Source organism: Ornithorhynchus anatinus, chromosome 2 (genome assembly GCF_004115215.2).
Source record: "Ornithorhynchus anatinus isolate Pmale09 chromosome 2, mOrnAna1.pri.v4, whole genome shotgun sequence".
Taxonomy (NCBI): Eukaryota; Metazoa; Chordata; class Mammalia; order Monotremata; family Ornithorhynchidae; genus Ornithorhynchus; species Ornithorhynchus anatinus.
This window is the reverse complement of record NC_041729.1, coordinates 162,093,331-162,112,910: the sequence shown is the minus strand read 5'-3', so window position 1 is coordinate 162,112,910 and position 19,580 is coordinate 162,093,331. Positions and strand designations below refer to the sequence as shown.

Here is a 19,580-nt window from a genome sequence, read left to right as displayed (position 1 = left end):
ATCTACCCCAGCGCTTAGAACAGTGCTCTGCACGTAGTAAGCACTTAACAAATACCAACATTATTATTATTCTCTGGGCCTCAGTTACCTCATCTGGAAAATGGGGATTAGGACTATTAGCACCATGTGGGACAACCTCATTACCTTGTATCTACCCCAGTGCTTAGAACTGTGCTTGGCACATGGTAAATGTTTAACAAATACCATAATCATTGTCATCATCATCATACATGTTAAGCAGGTTGGACACGGTCCCTGCCCACATGGGGTTCACGGTCTTCATCCCCATTTGACGGACGAGGGAACTGAGGCCCAGAGAAGTGAAGGGACTTGCCTAAGGTCACTCAGTAGACACATGGCAGGCCCGGACTCTATCAACTAAGCCATGTTGCTTCTCTTCCACTTAATCATAATAATAATGGTACTTGTTAGGCACTTACTACGTGCCAAGCACTATTCTAAATGCTGTGGTAGATACAAGTTAAGCAGGTTGGACACAGGCCCTGACCCACATGGGGCTCAGAGTCTTCATCCCCATTTGACAGACGAGGGAACTGAGGCCCAGACAAATGAAATGACTTGTCCCAAGTCACACAGCGGACATGTGACAGAGCCAGGATTAGAACACAGATCCTTTTGATTCCCATGCCTGCAATCTATCCACTAAGGCATGCTGCTTCCCTATTGACTTTGGTTTTGTTTTGTGTATTTGTCAGTGTTGTGTTTCATCACAAGGCGATGATGTGTCTGAATCCAGTCCATCCTCCCCGCTTCTACTCATCGATTGTGAGCCCCCAAGGAACAGGGCTAATCTCTAATCTGTGCATTCTCTGCCATCATGTAGTACGGTGCTCAGTACCCAATAAGCCTTTAATAAATACTATTACTATTACAACTACTGCAATTGGTGCTCAAGAAATACTATTGATCAGTGGACTACCTTCTTCTCCACTGCTTTCAAATATGGCCACGTCTCCCCTATCCTAAAAAAAAACCACTTCTTTCACCCCACGGCTCCCTCCTACCATTCCTCGCCAAAATCCTTGAGAGGGTCGTCTACACCTGCCGACTCAAGTTTCTCTCCTCCAATTCTCTCCTTGACCCTCTCCAATGTGGCTTCTCAAAGGTCACCATGGTTCTTCTTCTTGCCAAATCCATCGGCCTCTGATCCATCCTAATCCTCCTCAATCTCTCGGCTGCCTTCGACACTGTAGACCACCCCCTCTCCCGGAAACACTGTCTAACCTCGGCTTCACTGACACTGTCCTCTCCTGGTTCTCCTTCTAGCTCTCTGGCCTCTCACTCTCAGTCTCTATTGTGGGCTCCTCCTCTGCTTCCCATCCCCTAACTGTGGGGGTCCCTCAGGGTTCACTTCTTGGTCCCCTTCTATTCTCCATCTCCACCCACTCCCTTGGAGAACTCATTCACTTCCATGGCTCCAACTACCACCTCTCTGCGAACGATACCCAAATCTGCAGCTCCAGCCCTGATCTCTCTCCCTCTCTGCAGTCTCACATCTCCTCCTGCCTTCAAGACATCTCTATTTGTATGTCCTCCCGTCACCTCAAACTTAATTCGTCTAAAAGGAGCGCCTTATCTTTCCACCCAAACTCTGTCCCCGCACTGACTTTCCCATCACTGCAGACGGCACCACCATCCTTCCTGTCTCACAAGCCCCTAACCTTGGCCTTATACTTGACTCCTCTCTCTCACTCAACCACATATTCCATTCATCACTACATCCTGTGGGTTCAACTTTCAAAACATTGCTAAAATCCGTATTTTCCTCTCCATCCAAACTGCTTAATATGTTCGTCTAAGCATTTCTCCTATCCCACCTTATCGCATCAGCCTCCTTGCTGACCACCCTGCCCTCTGTCTCTCCCTATTCCAATCCATACCTGACTCTACTGCCCAGATCATTTTTCTCAAAAACCGTTCAGTTCATGTTTCTCCACTCCTCCAGAACCTCCAGTGGTTTCCCATCCACCTCACATAAAACAGAAAACTCCTGACCCTTGGCTTCAAAGCCCACAATCTCCACCCCACCTCCTTCTTCACCTTGCAACTCTCCTACTACAACCTGGCAAGCAGACTTTGCTCCTACTAACCTACTCACTGTACCTCAATCTTGCCTACCTCGCTGCTGAGCTCTCGCTCTCATCCTGCCTCTGTCCTGGAATGCTCTCCCTCCTTATATCAGACAATGACTCTCCCCCACTTCAAAACCTTACCGAAGGCAAGTCTCCTCCAAAAGGCCTTCCCTGATTAAGCACCCCCTTCCTTTTCTCCCACTGTCTTCCGCGTCATCCTGACTTGCTCCCTTTACTATTATTCATTCATCCCACCTCCCAGCCCCAAAGCACTCATGAACATATCTGTAATTTATTTATTTATAGTTACGTCTGTCTCCCCTTCTGGACTTTAAGTTTGTTATGGGCAGGGAATGTGTCTATTATATTGTTGTGTTGTACACTCTCAAGTGCTTAGCTCAGTGTTCTGAATACGGTAAGTGCTTCATAAATATGACTGATTGACTGATCGATCATAGACTACCTAGTTGAATATCTAGCCTGGTGATATTGCCATTTCTTTCTTTTTTTAAGCGGTACTTAAGTACTTACTCTGTGCCGGACATTGTATTAAACCTTGGGGTAGATACAAGCTAATCAGGTTGTACACAGTCCATGTCCCACATGGGGCTCACAGTATTAATTCACCATTATTATGCTAATCAACAAAGCTCCGTCATTTGTCTGCTCTGTGACTTTGGGCAAGTCACTTCACTTCTCTAGTCCTGTTACCTCATCTGTAAAATGGGGATTAAGACTATGAGCCCCATGTGGGACAGGGACTTTGTCCAACTCTATTTGCTTGAAACCACCCCAGTGCTCAGTACAGTGCCTGGCACATAGTAAGAACTTAACAAATACCACAATTATTATTCAAGCGCTTAGGACAGTGCTCTGCACATAGTAAGCGCTCAATCAATACGATTGAATGAATCCAATTCAATTAAGCTTCTTTTAGCCTCAATCAGTCAAGAGTATTACAAGCCTTCAAGCCCACAACCTAATCAGTATCCTCAACTCATCTCTCTCACTCAACCCACACATTCAAATTGTCACCGTGTCCTGTCGCTTCTAGGATCTGCCGTTCCCTCACCATCCAAACTCCTACCATGCAAATCTAAGCGCTCATCATTTTCCTCCATGACTACTGCATCAGCTTCCTCACTAACCTTTCCACATACTGTTTCTCCCCTCTCCAGGCCAAACTTCACTCTGATCCTGGATCATTTTTCTGAAAAACTGTTCAGTCATTAATAACAGTAATAATTATGTAACTTGTTAAGCGCTTACTATTTGTCAAGCACTGTTCTAAGTGATGCGGTAGATACAAGTTAATCAGGTTGGACACAGACCCTGTCCCACCTGGGCTCACACTCTTAATCCCCATTTTACAGATGAGGAAACCGAGGCCCAGAGAAGTTAAGTGACTTGCCCAAGGTTATGCTACAGGAATGTGGCAGAGTTGGGATTAGAAGTCAGGTGCTTCTGAATCCCAGCCCCGAGCTCTATCCACTAAGCCACTCTGCTTCTCATACTTCCATATCTCCCCATTCCTCGAAATCCTCCAGATGTTGCCCATCCACCTCTGCATCAGACAGAAATTCCTCACCATCGGCTTAAAAGCACCTCATCGGCTTTTCCCCTCCTATCTAATGACGGCGATCCCGATACCATCCATCCCACACACTCGACTTCTCCATAACCAACCTACTCTCTACCTCATGCTCAACTATCCCACCACCAACCCCTTGCCCAAGTTCTCTCTCTGGCCTGGAACTCAGTCCCCTTCATATCTGACAGCTTTCCACTCTCCCCTATTTTCAAAACCCTCCTAAAATCAAATCTCCTCTAAGAAACCTTCCCACACTAAGCCCTTTATTTCCTTTCTCCTCTGCATTGACTATGCCCTTAACTGAGTACTTCTTTGACACTCTGACTCATTCATTCATTCAATTGCATTTATTGAGCACTTACTGTGTGCAGAGCACCGTACTAAACGTTTGGGAGAGTACGATACGACAATGAACCGGACACATTCTCTGCCCATAACAAGCTTAGCCTAGAGGGGATTCTCACCCCAGCCCCACAGCACTTATACTCTACTATTTCCCCTATCCCTATTTTTAATGTCTGTCACCTGCTGTAGACTGTAAATTAATGTTGACACAGGGATCAGTGAATCAATGGCATTTACTGAGCACTTGCTATGTTCCAAGCACTGTTCTAAGTCTGTAGGAGAGTACAATTAACAGACACGTTCCCTGCCTGTAATGCGCTGAGTCGAGAAGGAGAGACAGACAGATATGTACAAAGTGCTTTGGAGCTAGGCTGGGGGCGGCGAATAAAAGATGTAAGGCAAGGAGGAACAGAAGGGAGCGGGAGAAGAGGAAAGGAGGACTTAGTCAGGGAAGGCCTCTTGGAGGAGATGCGCCTTCAATAAGGCTTTGAAAGGGGTGGGGAGGTAATTGTCAGATATGAAGGGGGAAGGCATTCGAGGCCAGAGGTAGGATGTGGGCGAGAGGTCGGTAGCAAGATGGATGACATCGAGATACACTGAGTAGGTCGGCGTTAGAGGAGCCAAGTGTGCAGTTTGGGTTGAGGTAGGAGAGTAGCAAGGTGAGGTAGGAAAGGAGCAAGGGGATTGACTCTTTAAAGCTGAAAGCTCACCAGTGGTCTCTGCCACTGACCGTTCTAACTACCGGCGGCTTTACCTGTAGTAGGTCAGCACTTCCATATCGGCCTTGGTCCCTTCTTTTGCCTCCTGGGCCAGGTGACGGATCGCTTTGCCGTGAGGTTCTCTGTTACTGTCGATCCAGTAGAGCCAAACCTCTTCGTCGTCCATGTCGTCGGAGGCGACGGAACACTCCAAGGGGTTTTCGACTTGCATCGACACTAGTCTGCGGAGAGATCACACCCGCCGAAGCTACCGACACGCTCCCACGCCACTGCACTAAACGCTGCGACAGAGGTGGAGAAATGAGTGGGGGAAAGGATTTCCCCGGTCATGGTGCTTACTTGGTCTGGATGAGGATGTCGGCGTTTCCCGGGCTCAGCATAAATTTGCAAATGAGCTCCTGGGTTACCGGGATCGCGGTGGTGTTGGACACGCACAGATCTGACAGATAATCCAAGAATCTGACAAAAGAAGCGGATAAAACCTGAACATCAAACAGAGTGCTCAAAAAATAATAATAATTGTCATATTTGTTAAGCTCCTACTATGTGCCAGGCACTGTACTAAATGCTTTAGTAGTTACAAGGTACTTGGGTTGGACACATGAACTGGCCCACATAGGGCTCAGAGTCTTAATCCCCATTTTCCAGATGAGGTGACAGGCACAGAGAATGTTGGTATTTGTTAAGTGCTTACTATGTGCCGAGCACTGTTCTAAGCACTGGGGTAGACACAGGGGAATCAGGTTGTCCCATGTGGGGCTCACGGTCTTAATCTCCATTTTACAGATGAGGTAACTGAGGCACAGAGAAGTTAAGTGACTTGCCCAAAGTCACACAGCTGACAAGTAGCCGAGCCGGGATTCAAACCCATGACTTCTGACTCCAAAGCCCATGCTCTTTCCACTGAGCCACGCTGCGACTTGTTCAAGGTCACACAGACAAGTGGTAGGGCTGGGATTAGAACCCATGGCCATTTATTGATTCATTGATCCCTGTTCACAAGGAATTTACAGTCTACAGCAGGTGACAGATATTAAAAATTGATTAGGGAAATAATAGGGTATAAGAATATTTCCCTAAGTGCTGTGGGGCTGGGGTGAGTATCCCCTCCCCTCTATCCCTTGCTTGTTGTGGACATGGAATGTGTCTGCTTATTGTTGTATTGTACTCTCCCAAGCACTTCTACGGTGCTCTGCACAGAGTAAGCGCATAAGAAATACGATTGAACAAATGAATGACCCTCTGACTCTTAGGCCCGAGCTCTATCCACTAGCCCACGCTGCTTCTTCAATGTCTTCACAACCGAGTTAGGGCTCCTGCAAATGTTCATTTTGAGGTGTTTATATTTTTGCAATTTTATCTCAGACCACTAAGATCATGGCACTCTGTTGACGTCAGACCTCCTGACCATATTTTTAGCATCTGAAGAGCAATAGCGTAACAGCAAGTAATGCTTTAAGCATGGTGTAGTAGAGAAGTAGCATGGCGTGGAGGACAGAGCACAGGACTGTGAGTCAGAAGGGCATGGGTTCTACTCCCGACTCCAACGCTCCTCTGCAGTGTGTGACTTTGGGCAAGTTATTTCACTTCTCTGGGCCTCAGTTCCCTCATCTGTAAAATCGGGATTGAGACTGTGAACCCCACGCGGGACAGGGAATGTGTCCAATGCCATTTGCTTGTATTCACCCCAACACTTAGTACAGTTGCCTGGAGCATAGTAAGCACTTGACAAACACTATTATTATTATTATTTTAATGCAGTCTCACTGTGTCATCCATTCTAGAGCACTCACTCTACAGTGATGTCCATAATAATAATGATTATAATAATAATAACTCTTCTAAATGCTGGGGTAGATATGAGGTAATCAGGTTGTCTGACGTGGGGCTCACAGTTTTAATCCCCATTTTCAGATGAGGTGACTGAGGTCCGGAGGAGTGGCTAGCCCAAGGTCCCACAGCAGACAAGTGACGGAGCCGGGATTAGAACCCACATCCTCTGACTCCCAAGCCTGGGTTCTTGCCACTAAGCCACGCTGCTTCTCTGCATTTGGCCTAACCACCTAAACAGGAAACAGTTCAACTCCCCTTAAAGGGAAGCTTCCCTTTGGTGAAAAAGTGTCTGTTTTCCCACTAGACTGTGAGCTCCTTGTGGGCAGAGGAATATGTCTACCAACTTGGTTGTACTGAACACTCCCAAGCACTTAGTACAGTCCTCCACACACAGCAGGCCACTTGTCTGCTGTGTGACCCTGGGCAAGTTATTTCACTTCTCTGTGCCTCAGTTCCCCCACCTGGGAAAATGGGGATAAAGACTGTGAGCCCCATGTGGGACACAGACTGTGTCCAACCTGATTAACATGCATCTACCCCTGCTTTTAGGACAGGGCCTGGAACAAAGTAAGCACTTAAGTACCATAAAAAAGTAGGCGCTCAATAAATACCACCGATTGATTGCACAGGAGAAGAATATGGCCTCTCGTTGATAAGAGGCAACGTGATCCAGAAAAGAGCTAGGACACCGACTCCTAGCTCCAACCACGATTTACTCGGAGAGCCCAGGCGACCCATTATTTAACCTGTTTGGGTCCCAACTATTCCAGACATTGATCTAATATCAATCAATCAACATTGATCTAATATCAATCAATCACTGATACCTATTAAGTTTGCTATGTGCAGAATACTGTACTAAGTGCTTGGGAGAGTACAATACAACAGAATTAGCAGACACGTTCTCTGTCCGAAATGAGTTTGCAGTCTAGAGGGGGAGACACAGATTGATATGAATACATAATTTTGAATAAATATTTTGAAGATATGTACATAAGTGCTGTCGGGTTGGGGTGAATATCAAATGTCCAAAGGTCACAGTCCCAAGTGCATAGATGACACAGAAGGGACAGTGAGCCGGGGATAAGAGGGCTTAATCAAGGAAGGTATTCTGTTAAGTGCTTACTATGTGCAAAGCACTGTTCTAAGCGCTGGGGGGTACAAGGTGATCGGGTTGTCCCACGTGGGGCTCACAGTTTTTTAATCCCCATTTGACAGATGAGGTAACTGAGGCACAGAGAAGTAAAGTGAATTGTCCAAGGTCACACAGCTGACGGGATTAGAACCCATGACCTCTGACTCCCAAGCCCACGCTCTTTCCACTGAGCCACGCTGCTTCTACACTCTTGGAGGAGATGTGACCTTTATAGGGCTCTGAAGGTGCAGAGGGGGTGGTCTGGTGTATATGAATGGGGAAAGAGTTCTAGGCTAGGGGGACTCTATCCAACAATCAAACAATCAAAAGTATTTATGGAGAACTTACTGAACTGTACTGTACTAAGTGTTTAGGAGAGTATCATCCAGTAGAGTTTTTTAGGTACGATCTCTGCCCGCAAGGAGCTTTTAGTCTACCAGGGAGACAGACACTGGGAAGCAGCTTAGCATAGTGGACAGAGCAAGGGCCTGAGAGTCAGAAGGAGCTGGATTCTAATTCCGCTGTAATAATAATAATAATGTTGGTATTTGTTAAGCGCTTACTATGTGCAGAGCACTGTTCTAAGCGCTGGGGTAGATACAGAGTAATCAGGTTGTCCCACGTGAGGGTCACAGTTAATCCCCATTTTACAGATGAGGTAAGTACTACTTGTAACCTTGGGCAAGTTACTTCACTTCCCTGTGACTCTGTTATCTCATCTGTAAAATGGTGAATAAGACCGTGAATGCCATGTGCAACAGGAACTAGCACCTATTTCCATTTCTGTAATTAATTTATTTCTATTAATGTCTGTCTCCCCATCGAGCCCAGAAGCTCGTTGTGGGCGGGCAATATGTCTATTATATTGACATATCGTACTTTCCCAAGTGCTTATTACAGTGCTCTGCACACAGTAAGCGCTCAATAAATATGACTGTATGAATGACTGCGTTCAACCTCATTAGCCTGTATCTACCCCAGCTCATAGTTCCGTGCCTGGCACATAGTAAGCGCTTAATAATAACAAACATCATATGGGAGAATCAGACTCAATTCTTACTGAAAGGAACCCAACCCACTTGGCAAAAATGAGGGTCAGATAAATAATGAAATGAATGGAAAACTATCAATAATGATAATGGTATTAATATTATTAATGATAATAATATTTGTTAAGCCTTTACTAGGTGACAAGTACTGTTCTAATCACTGGGGAAGATAGAAAATACTCAGGTCAGACACAGTGCCTGTTTCATAAAGGGCTTACAATTTTTTCAATAGGAGGAAGAATAGGTACTGATTCCCATTTTATAGTTGAGGTAACTGAGGTCCAGGGAAGCAAAGTGACTTGCCCAAGATCACACAGCAGGAACATGGATTAGAACCCAGGTCCTCTGCCTCCCAGGACCGTGTTTTTTCCCACTAGACCACGCTGCTCCTCCAAGGTGACAGCAACTCCCAGATCCCAACAGAAACCTAGCAACCCACCCGACCACCCGGCGGAAAAAGATTCCACTAACTACTTCACACCTTGGTTCTCGATTCCTTCTGAGCAAGTTGACAAATGTTTCTATTTCTTTTGCGGTGATGTGTTTCTCTAATAATTTCCTGTTGTTGTGCAACAAAGCTGTGATGGTATCCTCTGCCAAAATATCATAGCCAATCTGGGACTGCATGACACAGAAATTCTTAGCGATATACTCCTGAAAAAAAAAAATAGAGACACCAGGATGATCCGTTAAGTCACTTAATGAATCTGTTAAGTTTTGGCAGGGTTCTGGAACCATTCAAATTGTTTATCCCATATCGGTTCTACCCCGATTAGCGTTCTTAACATCTAGGAAAATGGACTTTTAAGAAAAAGAGCACTTAGAGCAAGAGACTTTACCACAGAAAATCAAGTCCAGTGTATGGATATGTTCTCAACATCCAAACCGATGCCAACAATATGACAATATAAAAACAGTAAGAAAAAAATCAATAAATATAGGTACATGATCAAATAGTAACATAATATACGTATCCGTAAATTTTTTTATTAATGCCCTTCTCCCCCTCTAGACTGTGAGCTCTTTGTGGGTAGTGAATGTGTCTGTTATATTGTTTTATTGTACTCTCTCAAGCACTTAGTACAGTGCTCTGCACATGGTAAGTGTTCAGTGCTGGGCACATAGTAAGGGCTTAACAAATACCATAATTATTATTATTGATTGCTTGATTGATAATTATTACTGCAGAAAGATTTCACTGGGGACTGATAGTTCCTTGAAGGCAAGGATCATGTGTGCTAATACTCACTGTACTCTCCCCAGTGCTTAATACAATAAATCGATCAATCAATGATATTTATTGAGTGCTTACTGTATGGAGAGCACTGTACTACCACTTTGGAGAGTGCAATATTACAGACCTGGGGATATGATCAATGTGCTGCACTCAATAGGTGGTGCTCAATAAATATTATTTACTGAATTAGATCTTTTGTGTACACATCCAAATATGTACCAAATTTAGAGTACAATATAATACTTGTTGTAAGTCATTCATTCATTCAATTGTATTTATTGAGCACATACTGTGTGCAGAGCACTGTACTAAGCACTTGGAAAGTACAATTCAGCAACAGATAAAGACAATCCCTACCCAACAATGGGCTTCGCTTCTCTCAGACTCAGTTATCTCATTTTATTCCCCTTAAAATGGGGATTAAGACTGTGAGCCCTGTGTGGGACAGAGAGTATGGCCCAACTTGATTTGCTTGTATCCACCCCAGCGCTTAGTACAGTGCGAGGGCTTATCAAATTCCACAATTATCACTATTATTACTACTAATCAAACTCCTCATTCAGAGTGTGCTTTCCATGAGGCCACAGTGTTTCCCTAATTCATTCATTCATTCAATAGTATTTATTGAGCACTTACTATGTGCAGAGCACTGTACTAAGCACTTGGAATGTACAATTCGGCAACAGATAGAGACAATCCCTGCCCATTGACAGGATTACAGTCTAATCGGGGGAGACAGACAGACATAAAACGGAGCAGTCAGCAGGTGCTTAGGAGGAATCCAGCTGATTAGTCAGGAGAGTTGCTTTTTTTTTTAATGTGTTTTTTAAGCATTTACTATGTGCCAGGCACTGTATTAAGCGCTGGGGTAGATACTGGCTGATCGAGTTGGGTGCAGTCCCTGTCCCACAAGGGGCTCACGGCTTAAATCCCCATTTTACAGATGAAGGAACTGAGGCCCAGAGAACTGAAATGACTTGCCCCAGGTCACACAACAGGCAATTGGCAGAGTCGGTATCAGAACCCAGGTTTTCTGACTCCCAGGCCCGTGCTCTTGCCATAAGCCATGCAGCTTGCTGATAGTCATCGTGATGGCACGCGATAAACGCTCCATAAATCCCACTGCCTGATGGATTCTCACTGCTTCCACTGCCCCGGCCAACGGTCGTGAAACGGCGGGTAGGGACAACAGGTGCAGAGTGTGGTCATAAATCGGAAAATCTCAAAGATCAATCAATCCTCATTTCTTGCCCATAATAATAATGTTGGTATTTGTTAAGCGCTTACTATGTGCAGAGCACTGTTCTAAGCGCTGGGGTAGGTACAGGGTCATCAGGTTGTCCCACGTGAGGCTCACAGTCTTACTTCCCATTTTACAGATGAGGGAACTGAGGCACAGAGAAGTTAAGTGACTTGCCCACAGTCACACAGCTGATGAGTGGCAGATCCGGGATTCGAACCCATGACCTCTGACTCCCAAGCCCAGGGTCTTTCCACCGAGCCACGCTGCTTCAACACATGCTGCCCATGTCAACACAGCCGCGTCTCTGCCCTTCAGGGCGAGCGCTGCTCGACCTCCAATGGTTTAGAGCGTTTAGCAGATCGTGAGCTTGGGTGCTAATTGTAATAGTGGTGATGGTGCGCACTGAGCCATCCACACTCCCTCACCCAGTCTCACCAGACAATCTTTCTACACCGTAAGTTTGTTGTGGGCAGGGAACGTGACTACCAACTCTGCAGCGTGGTTTAGTGTAAAGAGCCCGGGCTTGGGAGTCAGAGGACATGGGTTCTAATCCCGGCTCCGCCACCTGTCTGTTTTGTGACCTTGGACAAGCCACTTAACTTCTCTGGGCTTCAGTTACCTCATCTGGAAGATTCAATCATTCATTCAATTGTATTTATTGAGTGCTTACTATGTGCAGAGCACTGAACTAAGCACTTGGAATGTACAATTCGGCAACAGATAGAGACAATCCCTGCCGAATGACAGGCTCACAGTTTAATCAGAAAATGGCGATTAAGATTGTGACGGACAACGTGGTTACCTTGTATCTACCCCAGTGCTTAGAACTGTGCTTGGCACATAATAATAATAATAATGATAATAAATAATGTTGGTATTTGTTAAGCGCTTACTATGTGCAGAGCACTGTTCTAAGCACTGGGGTAGGTACAGGGTCATCAGATTGTCCCACGTGAGGCTCACAGTCTTAATCCCCATTTTACAGATGAGGGAACTGAGGCCCAGAGAAGTGAAGTGACTTGCCCACAGTCACACAGCTGACAAGTGGCAGAGCCAGGATTTGAACCCACGACCTCTGACACCAAAGCCCGGGCTCTTTCCACTGAGTCACACTGCTTCTCATAGTAAGTGCTTAACAGGTACCAGAGGCAGCATAGCTCAGTGGAAAGAGCATAGGCTTTGGAGTCAGGGCTCATGAGTTCGAATCCCAGCTCTGCCACTTGGCGGCTGTGTGACTGTGGGCAAGTCACTTCACTTCTCTGTGCCTCAGTTCCCTCATCTGTAAAATGGGGATTAAGACTGTGAGCCCCACGTGGGACAACCTGACTCCCCTATGTCTACCCCAGTGCTTAGAACAGTGCTTGGCACGTAGTAAGCGCTTAACAAATACGAACATTATTATTATTATTATTATTTTGCACTCTCCCAAGCACTCAATACAGTGCTCCGCACATGGTAGACACTCAATAAATATCACTGAATGGTTTATTCTCACTGCTCCCAGGGCCATTAACAGTGGCTGTGAAATATTGGGAAGACAGAATAAGGGCAGCGTGTGGTTGTAGGCCAGACGTTTAAGACCAGGAGTGGGTAGATCTGGGTTCTAAGCAGCATGGCCTAGTGGAGAGAGCCCGGGCCTGGGAGTCAAAATGTCCTGGATTCGAATCCCGACTTCAAAAGGTCCTGGATTCGAATCCCGACTTCAAAAGGTCCTGGATCCTGGATTCAAATTCTGACTGCCACTTGTCTGCAGTGTACCTTGTCAAGTCACTTTACTTCTCTGGGCCTCAGTTACCTCATCCGCCAAATGGAGAATAAGACTGAGAGTCAGGTGGGACATAGACTGTGACCAAACTCAATAGCTTGTATCTACCCCAGTGCTTAATACAGTGCCTGGCACATAGTAAGCGCTTAATAAATACCATTTAAAAAAAAAAAGACTGGGCAACAGTGGACAAGTCATTTCACCTCTCTGGGTCTTAGCTTTCCTCATCTGTATAATGGGGAGTCAACATGTAATCTCCCTCTCCATTAGACTGTGAGTCCCATATGGTCAGAGGCTGGGTCTGATCTGATTGTATTGGATCTATCCCACATTCAGCACATAATAAATGTTTAACAAATACCACAATTCCCATTTTAGGTCCGGATAACTGCCCTTCCAGAGAATGCTTCTTCAACTCTCTGGACTGTTGGTGGTTTTAATCCATTGAATTGCACCGGCTTTACCCGTGGCTAGGACTACATGCTTAAGCAGCAGCGTGGCCTAGTGGAAAGAGCCCAGACCTTTCACTAGAGTCGGAAGACTTGGATTCTAATTCCGGCTCCAAGACTTACCTGCTGTGTGACCTTGGACAAGTCACTTAATTTATCTCAGTTACCTCATCTGTAAAATGGGGGTTCCATAACTGTTCTCCCTCCTACTTAGTCCGTGAGCCTCATGTGGGGTCTGAGGCTCTTGTATCTACCCCAGTCCTTGGTACAGTGCTTGGAACACAGAGCTTAAAAATACTATATTGTTAATAATAATAACATAATTATCATTGTTATATGGGTCTGTCCTCTACCTACAGCCTGTGAGCCCCCCAAGGACCAGAAAGGTGTGTCCGAACCCATTGTCATGCCATGGACTATCATGAACCCACTGTCACTGTCATGAACACACTGCCAAAGCAGCGTGGTTTAGTGGAAAGAGCCCGGGCTTGGAAGTCTGAGGTCATGGGCTCCAATCCAGGCTCCGCCACTTGTCAGCTGTGTGACTGTGGGCAAGTCACTTCACTTCTCTGTTCCCTCATCTGGAAAACTGGGATTAAAGCCGTGAGCCTCATAGGGGACAAACTGCTTACTTTGTTGCTAAATAAGCGCTTGACAAATATCATCATCATCAACATCATGGCCTCAGCCCAGGGCTTGAAGAAAGTGCTCTGCAAATGCCTCTGCAGGGGCACTTAGTAGAGTGCTCTGCATGCAGAAAGTGCTCGATAAATACCACTGATCGATTGAGTGGCGGGAATAATACCACCATCTCACTACTCTCCTACTATAACCCGGCCTGAACGCTTTGCTCCTCCAATGCCAACCTTCTCATTGAACCTCAATGTCCTCTATCTTGCCGCCAGCCCCTCATCCTGCCTCTGGCCTGGAATACCCTCCCTCTTCAAATCCATCAGAAAACGACTCTCCCCTGCTTCAAAGACCCATCTCCTCCAACAGGCCTTCCCTGACTAAGCCTTCCTTTCCATGTCCCCCTGACTCACTCCCTTTATTCATCCCCCCTCCCAGGCCCGCAGCATTTATGTCCCTATCTCTCATTTACTGATTTCTTTTCATGTCTGTCTCCCCCTCTAGCCTGCAAGCAGACTGTGAGCAGGAAATGTGTCTCCTATACTGTTGCTTTGTACTCTCCCAAGCGTTTAGTACAGTGCTCTGCATGGAGTAAGAGCTCGATAAATACGAGCTCTTCATTTATTCAGATACAGATTCAAATACGATTGAATAAATGAATGAATGAATGTGAAACATTCCAACCCAAAGTTTGGATTCCTGTTTCCTACCGTCAGGCGTGTGTTAGCCTACCACACAAAATGTCCCGGGGAGGGGAAAGGGAACATCGATGCCTCCTCCTCCTCCGCTTCAGGCCCCTGACCTGATTTTTCCTGTAGTCCTGCTGGGAATGCCTGAGCACCCGGTAGCACAGACGCAGCATGTACTTGTACGGGGCGTATCTCTGGTCTCCCAGCTCTTCCAGCCTCAGCATGGCTCCTTCTCCCTCCTTGTCCTTAAAAGGCGCTTTGAGAATCCCGAAAACCTGTTGGTTTGGAATGAAAACACAGGATGATGAGTGTGAACTAATCTTCACCAACCCCTAAATATTTAAGCAGCGGGGCATAGTGGATAGAGACCGGGCCTGGGAGTCAGAAGGTCATGGGTTCTAATTCCGGCTCCGCCACTTGTCTGCTGTGTAACCTGGGGCAAGTCACTTCACTTCTCTGGGCCTCAGTTAACTCATCCGTAAAATGGGGATTGAGACTGTGAGCCACAGGTGAGACAAGGACTGACTCCAACCCGATTTGCTTGTATCTGCCCCAGGACTCACTACAATGACTGTCACACAGTAAGCGCTAAACAAATACCACAATTATTATTATTACCATGTATCTTAGAAAAGTGCTTGGCCCATAATTAGTGCTTAACAAATGTCACAATTTTTATTGTTATCATTATTATTATCCTGAGGGAAGTTAGACAGAGGGGTTAGAATCCCCAGCAGAAGCTAAACTAGATCCCAGCTTTTCCTTGTTCTCCTGTAGATTTTTAGGCCCCCAATGAGGCCAACTTGGAACTACCCCAGTTCCTGGCACATAATAAGCACCTTTCACCATTAAAACAAAAAGGAAAAAAAATCTCACCTGTGCCAATATGTTTTGCTCCCTCATCAATTTCTGCCGCTCTCGGTTGGGCTTGCTGATCACCACATCCAACACCTCCTGTCCATTGTTGGGGACGTCAGATACAAAGAAAATGAGGTCTTCCAACAGCTTCGTTATGAACCTGTGGGGGGATGATTCATTCATTCATTCAATAGTGTTTATTGAGCGCTTACTATGTGCAGAGCACTGGACTAAGCGCTTGGAATGTACAAATCAGTAACAGATAGAGACAGTCCCTGTCCTCTGACGGGCTTACAGTCTAATCTGTAGAGGAGGAGACAGACAGACAAGAACAATGGCAATAAATAGAATCAAGGGGATGAACATCTCATTAAAACAATAGCCTCCTCCTCAAGAGAATAGAATCAAGGTGATGTACATCTCATTAACAAAATAAAAGGGTAATGAAGATACATACAGTTGAGCAGACGAGTACAGTGCAGAGGGGATGGGACGGGAGAGGGGGAGGAGCAGCGGGAAAGAGGGGAGAAGAGGGTTTAGCTGTGGAGAGGTGAAGGCGGGGGTAGAGGGAGCAGAGGAAAAAGGGAAGTTCAGTATGGGAAGGCCTCTTGGAGGAGGTGGCCACAGCCACAGACAACTCCTCCCCTCCCCAACCCTTCAGAGCCTTATCGAAGGCCCATCTCCTCCAAGAGACCTTCCCTGACTAAGCCCTCCTTTTCTCTTCTCCCACTCCCTTTCTGCGTCACCCTGACTTGCTCCCATTATTCACCCCCCAACTCCCATCCCCATACCACTTATGTCCATATCTCTATTTATTTATTTCTCTTCTTGTTTGTTGCCCCCTCTAGACTGTAAGCTCACTGTGGGCAGGGAATGTGTCTGTTTATTGTTATATTGGATTCTTCCACGTGCTCTTGGTACAGTGCATACAGTAAGCACTTAACACGACTGAATGAATGAATGAATGAATGAAGAATAATAATAATGGTATTTGTTAAGCACTTACTATGTGCAGAGCACTGTTCTAAGCGCTGGAGTAGACACAGGGGAATCAGGTTGTCCCACGTGGGGCTCACAGACTTCATCCCCATTTTACAGATGAGGGAACTGAGGCACAGAGAAGTGAAGTGACTTGCCCACAGTCACACAGCTGGCAAGTGGCAGAGCCGGGATTTGAACTCATGACCTCTGACTCCAAAGCCCGGGCTCTTTCCACTGAGCCACGCTGAATGAATGAATGAACATAGCCAAGGGGATGGCTCAGAGGGGGGACAGCTTGGGTGAGCGGGGGTTAAACTCAGTCAGTCAGTCAATCGTATTTATTGAGAGATTATTCTGTGCAGAGCACTGGATTGAGCGCTTGGGAGAGTACAAGATAACAATAAACAGACACATTTCCTGACCTCAACAAATTCAATAAAGGGGACATCATCATCATCATCTTCCCCATCAATGGCATTTATTGAGCACACAGAACACTAAACTGAGGACTTGGAGGAGTATGATACAACAGGATTGGTAGACGCATTCCTGGCCCTCACCAAGATCTCCATGTGGTACTTACTGAGCGCTTACTTGTGCAGAGCACTGTACTAAATGCTTCTGAGCATACCCGAACACATCTGATCTTGGAAGCTAAGCAGGATCAGGCCTGGTTAGTACTTGGATGGGAGAACGCTGGGAATACCGGGTGCTGCAGGACTTAAGAAGCAGCATGGCATAGTGGATCGAGCACAAGCCTGAGAGTTAGAAGGTCATGGGTTCTAATCTAATCCCTCCTCACCTCCGCCAAACTGATTCTCTTCCCCTCTTCAAAACCCTACTTAAAAGTCACCTCCTCCAAGAGGCCTTCCCAGACTGAGCTCCTCTTCTCCCTCTACTCCCTCTGCCACCCCCCCTTTACCTCTCCGCAACTAAACCCTCTTTTTCCCCTTTTCCCTCTGCTCCTCCACCTCTCCCTTCCCATCCCCACAGCACTGTACTAGTCCACTCAACTGTATATATTTCCATTACCCTATTTATTTTGTTAATGAATTGTACATCGCCTCGATTCTATTTAGTTGCCATTGTTTTTACGAGATGTTCTTCCCCTCGACTCTATTTATTGCCATCGTTCTCGTCTGTCCGTCTCCCCCGATTAGACTGTAAGCCCGTCAAACGGCAGGGACTGTCTCTGTTACCAATTTGTACATTCCAAGTGCTTAGTACAGTGCTCTGCACATAGTAAGCGCTCAATAAATACTATTGAATGAATGAATGAATGAATGAATGAATGAATAATCCCTGCTCTGCCACCTGTCTGGTTTTGGACCTTGGGCAAGTCACTTCATTCTCTGTGCTTCAGTTACCTCATCTGTAACATGAGGATTGAGACTGTGAGTTCCACGTCGGACAGGGACTGTGTCCAACTCCATTTGCTTGTATCCACCCCAGCGCTTAGTACAATGCCTGGCACATAGTAAGCGCTTTACAAATACCGTTACTATTATTATTACAATACAATGGATTTGGTAGACGTGTTCCCTACCCACAGTGAGCTTTCCATCTGGAAATCAGGGGTACTTATTGAGCGTTTTCTTTGTGCAGTGCAGTGTACTAAGTGCTTGGGCAAGTACAAGAGAGCAATAGAAGGGGCACATTCTCTGCCCACAATGAGCTTACAGTCCAGAGGGGGAGACAGAGTAGGGGAAGGTGGTAGGTAAAGGGAAGGGGAAAGAGGAGAGAGACGCTGTCAAGTGATAGGAGAAAAGGGTCATATCACAACGGGTGGCCAACAGACACTACGTCAATTTTCAGAGTTCAGAGTAAATGGATTTCATGCGCGCACAAACACACATGCGCATAAACATATACACACATAGACCACTGAAATTTAGGTGCCTACTAGTGAAAGAGTTTGAGACTAGATTTTTAAACTGCCAAACTAATGAAAACACATTCAACTGGGCCAAAATGGCAACTTCCTTCACATGCAATGACCTAGTTTCAAGAAGAGTTTTATCTGAGACCCCAAAATTGTCTTTTCTACAACCCCACAAAGTGGAGGATCTTGTGGTTTTTCTCCTCAAGCTCTCCCATCAATAAACACTTGCATTTCATATATTCTCTCTAGATGTAAACCCGCTGGAGGCAAGGAACATGCTTAAGAACCCTGTAGTGTACTCTGTACTCTCCCAACTGTTTAGTACAGTACTCTGCACACAGTAATCACTCAGTAAATTGATTAGCAGCACGGTTTCACCAAAAAAATGGAAGATGTAGACAATCCGTACAGATGTTCAATTTAAATTAATTTCAAACCTATTCAAGAGGAGGCAACCACATTGATCTGCTGTAATTTTGTCCTTAGAGAGTTTCACTAGTATTCCAGAATCTAATGCATGTACACTAAGCAAATTCTCTAACACAGACTTTATAAAAACCGATCATCTTAATTAAAAAAAGTGTTACCAACCTTCTCTCATTTTGGGTGATTGTTCCTTTCTCTAGTTTCTTCACTGTGGATGCTAAGACTTTGTTGGCATCATTGGCAAAATCCAAGTCCCGGACTTCAGACAGTGGAACCGACACGACGGCAAACGCTTCTTTATCTTCTTTTGTCTGGCAAGTTCCAATCTGAAATAGAATTTTCTCTTCAGTCCAGTTCTTGCACGCCCCCCTGCCGATTTCACTCAATCAGAGGGCATGGCTTAACAGAGCAGCGATGTGGGAGGGATAATAACAATAATAATTCCGGTACTTGTTACTCACTTACCTTGTGCCAAGCACTGTTCTAAGCACAGTCCCATGTGGGGCTCACAGTCTTAATCCCCATTTTACAAACGAGGTAACTGAGAAGTGAAGTGACTTGTACAAGGTCACACAGCTGACATGTGGCAGAGCCAGGATTAGAACCCAGGTCCTTTGACTTCTAGGCCTGGGCTCTCTCCACTAAACCACACTGT

At 45.7% G+C, this 19,580-nt stretch overlaps 1 protein-coding gene across 1 annotated transcript in view; it reads right to left on the bottom strand.

Moving 5' to 3' along the window:
• The window catches only part of ITPR2 (inositol 1,4,5-trisphosphate receptor type 2), a 428,831-nt gene that overhangs the window by 275,545 nt on the left and 133,706 nt on the right, over positions 1 to 19,580 (bottom strand). The window contains exons 13-18 of the mRNA XM_029057432.2: positions 19,091 to 19,251; positions 15,655 to 15,796; positions 14,892 to 15,053; positions 9,247 to 9,419; positions 5,088 to 5,207; positions 4,784 to 4,969 (exon numbers count right to left, since the gene is read on the bottom strand). Coding sequence (XP_028913265.1) covers positions 4,784 to 4,969; positions 5,088 to 5,207; positions 9,247 to 9,419; positions 14,892 to 15,053; positions 15,655 to 15,796; positions 19,091 to 19,251 — 944 coding nt within the window. The remainder of the gene's footprint in view (positions 1 to 4,783; positions 4,970 to 5,087; positions 5,208 to 9,246; positions 9,420 to 14,891; positions 15,054 to 15,654; positions 15,797 to 19,090; positions 19,252 to 19,580) is intronic.